This window comes from Rhinolophus ferrumequinum, chromosome 19 (assembly GCF_004115265.2).
Source record: "Rhinolophus ferrumequinum isolate MPI-CBG mRhiFer1 chromosome 19, mRhiFer1_v1.p, whole genome shotgun sequence".
NCBI classification, from domain to species: domain Eukaryota; kingdom Metazoa; phylum Chordata; class Mammalia; order Chiroptera; family Rhinolophidae; genus Rhinolophus; species Rhinolophus ferrumequinum.
This window is the reverse complement of record NC_046302.1, coordinates 46,493,213-46,503,040: the sequence shown is the minus strand read 5'-3', so window position 1 is coordinate 46,503,040 and position 9,828 is coordinate 46,493,213. Positions and strand designations below refer to the sequence as shown.

Here is a 9,828-nt window from a genome sequence, read left to right as displayed (position 1 = left end):
AACAAAAGGTGTGAGAAATCCTCATCTTTGGTATTGTAGCTGTTGAGGTTTCTGTTGCTCTGTTCCGTGTTCTTTTGAAAAACTGCATAGGCACAAATTAAAGACAATCTTCAACTTTAAGATTACCATGTGAGTTGTCAAATGAAGCAGCAGCCACGGAGGCTTTTCTTTATTTCAATTCTTGTCTCAACCCTTTCTTTAAAATCTGCTTCCAAAAAATGTCCCAGGAGGTCTATTAGAACACAGTGTGTCTCGATGTTTGGTCTTTTTTTTTTTTTTGGTTTTGTTTTTGTTTTTTTCTGGCGTGCTTCCTTCTTGTTGGTGGTGATTTTCACTGATTTACGTGTTTACCTATTTATTCATCTTAATGGGACAGTTCTGTTTGTTGCAGAAGTAGGTGCAGAAAAAGTTTCTTTGGTTTCGATTAAGTAATTCATAAAAAAGTCAGTCTCAAAGGTCTGTCAAGAATCATTGCAGCGTTTGCCTTGCTTTGAACACCCCCATGATGCCCACCTGGGGCCATTCACTGGTAAATATGCACATAGTGACCGTCGCAATCTCCCCGAGTTCTGTGGGCGCTCTCCCGCTTGCTGTGGGAAGGTGACAGCCAGGAACCAGAGCTGGCATGGCAAAGCCACTCCCTGGGTGGCATGGCTAACGTCCTTGGCGTAGCCGGTCCGCTCAGCCTGATGGTGAGCCAAATGCAAGAGCTGAATGCCATTCGGAGTTGCAGAGGTTTTCTGATTTCTAAAAGTAATCACAGTATTTTTAGGCTAGAAAATGGCAAGTAATAAATGTCTTTGGTTTGCAGTATTCTGCTTCTTTGGTGTGCTGTGTTTTCTCCAGTTTTATTCAGCTGTTTTGCTAGGATGACTCAACAATGGAAGAGATTTAGGACTAGATGACAGTCGTGATAACATGTACGGCGGTTTGAATTACTTTTTTCTTGCTAGAAAACACTGAAAATGTCCCTACCAATGGGATGGAGGAGAGAACAACCCAAATTTGAAAGAGTGAGAATGAATTACCTGGTGGTCAGAATGCACAATAGGAGGAACCAGGTGACTAACAACCAAGAAGGATACATTAATGATCTAAAAAAATCTAGATCTTTTAAAATGCTGCATTTGCTCCATGTACCGTAACAGTTAAATTGGCCTCCTGAGTGTGCGTCTGCATTATGTACAAACAGAATTTGTAGCAAACTGCAAAATGTGCTTGAAGCCATATTCCCAACGATTCCCTAATGACTTCACAATCGGCATCTTGAATATCCAGATGCAGTAAATCCAGAACCTTCCTTACTTCTCTGCTTATCTTCGTTGTGCTTGATACTTTGAGCTCAAGTGAACTGATTTGTTGTTTTGATGGATCCAAGACCAAGTGAGATTTCCAGGAGGTAAGGAAAAGAAAATTGTAAACTGGATCAACTTAAAGCGTTTTAAACCATTCAATGAAAAGATGCCTGAGTTGAAAAAACAGGTCCTTGGATTTCTTTTTTTAAAACTTCCTTATTTAAAACTTGTGCTCAGTAATTATCAATCTGATTTTTTTTTTTTTATGTCATCACTGTGAACTTTGGTGTACTATGGTGTGATGAGGCTAAGCATTTGGAAAGCAAATGAGGTCATTCTGGTTGCTAGATTCTCATCTCATTGTAGCATTTTCGGAGCCCAAACTCAGGCCAAATTCCCACTGTTATTTGTGGGAACTCTGACTGCAAGAGGTTGATAGGACTTGAATTGGGACTGTTGGCGTTTTAAGCAATCCGGAGCTTGGCTGACACCACCCTGAAATGAACTTGCTCCAGGAAGGCCCCATTTGAGTTTATGGGATGTTTAGCATGCTCAGAGGACAGTGTCCGGTTCAAAGAGATTCATTTTCAGCTTGCACTTGGACTCCATAGCCATTAAAAACAAAACAAAACAAAACAAGAACACCTGGCCTATGATTACAGCTAGAATAGAAGTTTCTTTTCAAGAGAATTGTGCTTTCAAATCACCAGTGAAGGGCCCCGGCTAAGAATCCGGTGTCTTTTTCCTTTGTGTTTTCTTTTGGTATTGGTTGTCCTCGTTGGAGGTGACTTGTGCCCAGCTGAGAGTCCTACCATCATGCTTTGGTACAAGTGCTGGAGGTGGATGAAGAGCCTGCTGTGCTCAGGTCGTCCTGCCACTTCTCCAGGCTGCGGCGTCGGGCGTTCATGAAGAAGTTGCTGACGGTCGTGAGCTCCAGGCCCAGCTGCTGGGAAATGGTGATCTGCATCTCTTTAGATGGGCGTTTGTTCTCCTTGAAGATGGCAAAGAGTGTTCGGCGTTGGAGGTCGGTGAACACCAGGCGGGATTTCTTCTGGGAATTGTTCCTGTCTTTGTTTGGTTCTTGCTCTTTGCGCTTGCACGCTGGAAGGGAAAGAGAAGGAAGAGAGAGTCAGTATTTGCACCTGAGAAGGTGATCCATTGAAAACATCGACAAAGTCATACAAGGGGATGTAAACCGTTAAACTTTATTGTGCAAATTGCCCAGCTGTCAATAACCAGCCTTCCCAGTTCATCTCCAGGTGATGGAAGACATCAGTTAGTGGGGGAAGGGAGGAAGGAGAAAATAGCAGGGCTGTTTGACAGTCTGCTTTGGAATCAATTGCTTTCTCTTTCACCCCACTCCCCACACCCCAGCATGCTGAAAATTCTTTATCTCTGAAATCAGGTGCTGTGAAGGGAGTGATGACTCCAGGTCCCCAGGGGAAGCCTAGTTAGGCAGTTCCTCTTTCATAGTCACCATCTAGAATTGTTTACAGCTGAGCTGAAATTACTTTCTGGAGTCAAACTTAAAAGTGTGTAATTTTTCAAAATCAAAGCTTCTACCCATGTGACTGAAAAAATTGTTAACAGAATGAAATTAGAAGTGACAGAATGATGGTATCATCCTGACCCAAATCCCCTTCTTCCAGACTTTTGGAAAATTAAGGCAAAACAAAACAAAACAAAACAAAAAAACCCAAACAAACCAGGCAGGGAAAGACTATGATAATATTGGTTTAGCCAATTCTAATTTGGCCAGTCTGAGGTGAAGCCCGAACAAGAAGACCAGGGCTGATCGTGGTGGAAGAACCCAAAGTTACAATGACAGGACCTTAGGGTCCAAGATACAGCAATTAGTACATGCAGAGTCTCTGGTTTAGCAGATGTGTCTCCACATCTGGAAAGGCGTATGCAGCCAGGACATTAATTTATGTGTCACTACCTCTGCCTTACCGGACAAGTTCTAGAAGGCAGGGATCAGGTCTGTGTACTACTCCCGCCTCGCTCTTTCAGGGGCAGGAACATAAATGAATGCCTGAAACGCTGATGACAAGTGTTGTCTTGATGGTTTCAGGAATGGACACTTTGCAGACAGATTTGGTCTCAGCAAAGTGACTTGTGAGGGTTAAATAACACAGCACATACAAATCACAAATTGCAGCCTGAGAACACGTGTTAAGAATTACTGGAAAGAAATGCCAGCTCACCCAGGGGTGTCCTGCAGCCTCAGCAGAGCTAATCTGGGAAAGGCAGGGAGCTGACGCCCAGCATCGAGTACTCTCCCCCCAAAGCAGATCCTACTGGACATTTTGGCCCCAAATTAAGAATGTCTTCGTACTGAACTGTTGTTCCCCCAAGGCTAGCAGTTTGGGGTGCCTGGATGCTTTTCTGTACTTCTCAAAGTCCTGGTTTGCAAGTCGCTTCTGAGCCCTGGGTCAGGGTATTTCCTGCTCGTTGCCTTCTGAGGGAGTATCGTGTAGCAGACAGTCAGTCCGCTCTCTCCTCCAGTTTGAGGAGCAGGGGAACACCCTTCACACTGACGGGTCTTAGGGTTTTAACATAGGGACCAACGCTCATAGAAAAGATGCTCATAGAAAAGATACTCTGGAAACTGAACTCTGAACTACTCCATCCCCACCCCGCGTGCCACACACACACCTAAGTGGCCATCCTCTCAGGTGGGTGCTGTCTGCCATAAAGGAATTCCTCCTGAGATAAATGAAAAGTGACAACACTTTGCTAAACTCTTCCTGACTTTTCCTTCTTTCATTTTGAAAAATAAAAGTAATCCTACCACAATGAGATATTGCCTCTCCCCAGTCAGAATGGCTATCATCAACAAGACAAATAGTAACAAATGTTGGAGAGGCTGTGGAGAAAAAGGAACCCTCATACACCGTTGGTGGGAATGCAGACTGGTGCAGCCGTTATAGAAGGCAGTGTGGAGGTTCCTCAAAAAATTACTAATAGAATTACCATATGACCCAGCAATCCCTCTCCTGGGTATCTACCCAAAAAATCTGAAAACATTTATACATAAAGACACGTGTGCTCCAAGGTTCACTGCAGCTTTGTTTACGGTGGCCAAGACATGGAAACAACCAAAGTGTCCTTCGATAGATGAATGGATAAATAAGTTGTGGTATATATACATAATGGAATATTATTCGGCGGTAAGAAAAGATGATATAGGAACATTTGTGACAACATGGATGGATCTTGAGAGGATAATGCTAAGCGAAATAAGTCAGAAAGAAAAAGCAGAGAACCACATGATTTCACTGATATGTGGTATATGAACCAAAAACAACAAAAGAACAAGACAAACAAATGAGAAACAAGAACTCATAGACGCAGACAATAGTTTAGTGGTTACCAGAGGGTAAGGGGGGTGGGGGGTAGGAGATGAGGGTAAGGGGGATCAAATATATGGTGATGGAAGGAGAACTGACTCTGGGTGGTGAACACACAATGGGATTTATCAATGATGTAATACAGAATTGTACACCTGAAATCTATGTAATTTTACTAACAATTGTCACCCCAATAAATTAAAAAAAAAATAATCCTATTACCTTTGAATTTTACACACACACACACACACACACACACACACGCACAACAAACAATCCCCCCCCCCAAACCTGTTCTCCTGGGAGGTGTGGACTTCTCAGATAAGACATGTCCCCCCTGCAGTGGGAACTCATGAAGGGCTGAAACAGCTGACAGGTCCCCTTCTCTCACAGGTGTTCCCCAGTGATGGTTTCTTCTTTGTTCGTCCCTGCAAGGACCTTAGGTTTTGTTGGCTGGTGCATGTTCACCCTACCCTTACTCTCAGACGTATTCTCTCTCATCCTATCTCAAGTCTTTCACAACAGTGCTTCTCATCTTTAAGGTGTACAGGGATCCCCTGGCGAGATGGTTCAAATGCAGAGTCTGATGCAGTCAGCCTGGGCCGGGGCCTGAGAACCTGCATTTCTCACACGCTCCCAGGTGATGCTGCTGGTCTACATGCCTCAAGTATCTACCTGAGTTCTGAAATCTCAGGGGAGCTGAGCTTTTCGTCAGACGGAAAGCTCTGGAGCCCAGACACGCCAGGAATTCAAATCCAGCTCCTTCACCTTGGAACCTCCACAAATTACTTAACCTCTCGGTGGCTGTCTGCCTCACCGAATAAAGGAAGTAATGCTGCTCACCTCTGCGGAGGCCTAAATGAGGTAATGTCCGGGGAGTGCTCCCTTCCCGCCTCCCTCTCATTGGAGCACCCTGAGGTAGAAAAGCAGGCAGGATTTTCATGTTAAAACAAAATAAATGGAGCCTCAGAGGGACAAGGGATCGACTTGAGCTCACATCCCAAGGGGCAAGAATCCAGTCCTTTGGTCTCTCCATCTTTCTCTACAGAAATGGCGCCCACCTGCTGGACACTTTGGAGGGGATCTGTGCGCAGGGCAGTCTCTGGAGCCCCACTGCTAGGGATCCTGATTTTCACCGTGTGGGACAGGGTTCCGGAACCTGTGCTTTTACAAACCTCCCCAAGCCCTTTGAGACATGGGAGCCAGTATGCTTGACAGCACTGTCACTCCAGGTCCCCAGACTATTAGCCCTGCCCTAACCTCGTGGGACACTTGGTACCAAGCCCTCACCTGGAGGATTCTGAATAAACAGTGGTGTATAGTAGTCTCCTGATAACAAAATCTGGGCAGGTATCTTCTGTAAACATTAGCTAAGGTCCTCTGTCAATTCGTGCTCCTTTGGATTAATGTTCGAATTCACCAAACAGTCCTCAGTTTTCACACCAGTGCTGATTATTCTCCAGGTAGTGTGTTACTTATGCTTTTACTAGGGTGTTTAGACAGTGTTGGTGCAGGTCCACACTGGCCTGTCACACTATATTTGGAGATGAGAGTGGAGTGTCTGGAGATTATATATGCATATACGTATATACACATACACATACGTATACACACATATACAAATTTAAGACAAAACTGTGAAAAGCTTAACGTTCAGCAAACTGCAGAGAAAGAACACATTAGCAGATCCTGTGTCTACCTTCCCGACAGCCTCCCAAAGCCACCAGATTCCATACCAGCAAATGCCACGCTGTAGCCTATGGTCTGCAAATATACAAGTCCAAGAGCCCCAAGCATTGATGAAGTAGGTCCTGAAACTGCCCTGTCCTTACAGCTGGCAGTGCCACCCCCCGGTTCTTTTCTTTTTTCTGTGTGCCATAAGGCGCTTATTTCTTCACATGTTTCAAAAAGTCAGGTGTGCACGCCACCCCCGACCGTTACAGAAATAACAAACAACACTAACAGCATTCACCCCACAAATCTTACAAAAGCACTTGGTCAGGAGATCAAGCACATTCAAAGCAAGAGGGAGAATACGTGCTTTGAAAGTTTGAGACTGATCAAATGATGTCTGGAAGCTCAGCTGAGCTTGTGAACCTCAGAGTTTCTCAGCTCCAAGGTGTGAGGCCAGCTATCCACCCCCACATGCATAATCAGAGTGTAAATGGTTTGGGTATTTAAATATCACGCTCTACAGTCAAATACCCACATCTAAGTTGCTAGGAAAATGCCAAGTAGTTCCCTACAACCCAGGAGTGTGTGTTAGAAACCCAGCAGACCGGGTGTTTATCAGTGGTGGTGATGGATCCAGTCTCTGCCAGGTTCCAGCTCCTTCAGGTAGATTCTGCCACTAGAAGGTGTCAGGTCACTTGGATCTACTTCGTCTCCTCCCTCTTGGAGGAGAAAAACAGGAGGGCACCCTGTATGGGTTGTTGTGTGTATTGTGTGACTGTGAGGTAAGGATGCAGATGCAAGAAGCCCTCAGCTACTCCAGACCTCCACTCCTCTCCTGGACAAGTGTCCCTGTGTGACCGATGGGGGTGTGGGGGGGTCCTTTGTATTTTGAAGACTGGGAGAGAGACGATGAGGCTACGTGCCCAGGCTACAGTGCCTTTTCCCTCCTTTTTAAGGCAAGAGCAACCTCAACTCGGATCGGGGATGTTGGCGTGTCCTGTGGACCAGCACCTGAGACTGGCAGGTACACACAGATACAGGCATCTGTGATTAATAGCACGGGGTCAGGCAGTCACTACCTAGGCAAGCAAGTTTTTCAAGCCGCTGGGTTACCAGGGTGAAAGAATTCGAGGGAAGCTGTCAAGGCACAAGGCCTCCCTGAGATCTTGAGATGCCAACTCACCCTGGCAGCCACCACGTTTTTCTCCCTCAGAGGGTCAGAAACAGGACAAAGAAAGGACGTGCCACTCCCTGTAGCTGATCTTTCCGAACCAGAACAGAGAGAACAAGTTCTCTCCACAGCAGACCCTTTCTCCCTGCCTCCAACCCCAGTTCCCTACACAGTCCGGCTGCTCCTGGGCACCCCCGGAAACCCAGGTGTCCTCAGGTACCCAGAGCAACTGGCCACAGCTCTGTCAAGTAACCCACATTCAGGCGGCATGAGGGCCTGTGGTCAGGTACGTGGCAAGGTTACAAAGCCGGGTGACTCACCTCAGAAGGAACTGATTCAAAGGCAGGGGAGACAGATGAAGGACAGCTCCAGAAAATGGAGCAAAATATTAAGGAAGCCACAAAAAGCGATGCATCATCCTTTGCTTTCCTTTCACTCATGGGTGGGGAGAGGCCCTGGTGCCGACCGCAAAGGTCAGTGACCATGTAGCCTCCCTGACAAAAGGGTGGCTTTCAGGAACCACTCAGTTTCCTTCCTGTGACAAAGGATTTTTGGTATTTCATGCTAAGGGTTGGAAGCCAGACGGTGGGGAGGGGAAAGGAGAAGCAAAGTGGGGGGGGCAGGCATGGGGCCGCCACCTGTCTGCTGCCTGCCTCGTTTTCCCCTTTGGTCTTCCCTGGGGGGGCCTGTGCCTCGACACAGGTGGAGAGACCTCAGTGCTGTGTATGTGTGTGTAGGGTAAGGGGGACAGTATCTAGTGAGGCAGACACAGGCTGGGGGTCATGCTGAAACCACACCTCATCTTGACACCTGGTCCCGCGGGTGCTGTGTTGTGGCTTCAGCTTTTCAAGGCGCCTGTGTATCTTTTACCTCCCATAACTGGATCCTCATTACTGAGTCATGGAACCTTAGGGCTCTGGGGCTGTCGGTTTTCACGTGGGGAGCTGAAGTCAAGGTCCAGATCCCCATCAGAACCTGCTACTACGTCTTTGAGAAGCAGGTGGGGCAGAGATGGAGATTCCCCCTTTACAGGGTGAATATTCAGTGACTTGTTTAGGATGACATGACTAGCATCGGAGCTGGGACGTAGGCCTGGAAACCCCTTCCCAGCCCTCCTCGGTCCTGGGGAACCCGTGAAGTAAGAGGGACCCAACCCTGGGTCAGACTCCTTGGTCCTCCATGCTCTGGAGCTGAAATTCCCCACAGTACTGGGATTTTGCCCCATGAATTCAGGTCCCTGTGGAACAACCTTGTCAGGATTGGGCTGGAACATTCCCATTTGGTTTGGAGGAGTTCAGCCCAATGATATGCTATAGAATTATTAGTGTTAGAAGGGTCTTTCAGGCTCCCACACGTCAGCCTCAACTGACAGAAAAGAAAAATGTGTCATGGAAATGAATTATAATCCTAAGGCTTGAAGCAGAAGATGATGTTGTCGTTTTATTTTTCTTGAGATAACTAATGAAGAAGACTACAATGGACGAGGGCAGGGCCGTTCCCATCCGACCTCCGTTCAAAGCCCAGTTCTGTTAGCCACTTGCTGTGTGACCTGGGTGTGATTGCTGTGCCTCTCTGTGCCTCCCTGTGCCTTCCTTTGCCCAGTGGTGACTGGACCGGAAATGATCTTCCAGGTCCTTTCCACCTTTGTGACGGATATGCCTTCCGTGGTTCTCTCCTTCTTGACTTATTTTCCCAAACCAACGCAAACATGTTTTTCTCGGTGACACCCTCTCTCATCTCTCCTCCAGTGGTCAGAATTTTGGGAATCATAGGCAGTTACTATACACAATCCGTTCTGCCTCTGAAGCCCCATATTGGGCAGGTGCCCCTTTCAGAGATATTTTGCCACCTACCTAGTGGAGCATGGAATCGGGAGTTCCTCTTCCCTCCCAAAGGACAAGCTTCCGGGTCAGGGGAATTGCGCTGTGAACCTCAGGGAGCACCTGGCAGGGGTCCTAGTGGGCAGAGTAGATTCTGTGCGGCTGAAAGGCGGTCTGAGCAGGCACCCAGCGCATCAGCAGCAGGGCAAGCATGGTCTGAGTTGGTCTCCAGGGTCATTCTTTGGCTTGTCCTCTCACCGCTCATCTTTTAGATTTGATTTTTAAGCTCCTGCCTCTCCTGTTTCCTCTCAATTTGTTTCTTTCTCATGAGCGTTCTAGCCCATCCCTGTCCTCCAGGAATCCTGCCAGACACTCCCTTCCCTCCCCTTCCCTTCCCCCAGCCTCCCACTCTGCCCTTCCCCCACACATCCCACATCATTTCCTGTGTAGCCCAGGTTAGAGCTCCTTTACTTCTGCTGGTCAGGGTGAATAAGCAGAGGCTTGGCGAGAAGGGA

General features: G+C 47.1%; 1 protein-coding gene across 1 annotated transcript in view; it reads right to left on the bottom strand.

The window, feature by feature from the left end:
* Window positions 1–265: 265 nt before the first annotated feature.
* ONECUT2 (one cut homeobox 2) overlaps window positions 266–9,828 on the bottom strand; it is a 41,306-nt gene continuing 31,743 nt past the window's right edge. Inside the window, exon 2 of the mRNA XM_033087201.1 lies at window positions 266–2,396. Coding sequence (XP_032943092.1) covers window positions 2,110–2,396 — 287 coding nt within the window. The 3' untranslated portion in view covers window positions 266–2,109. The remainder of the gene's footprint in view (window positions 2,397–9,828) is intronic.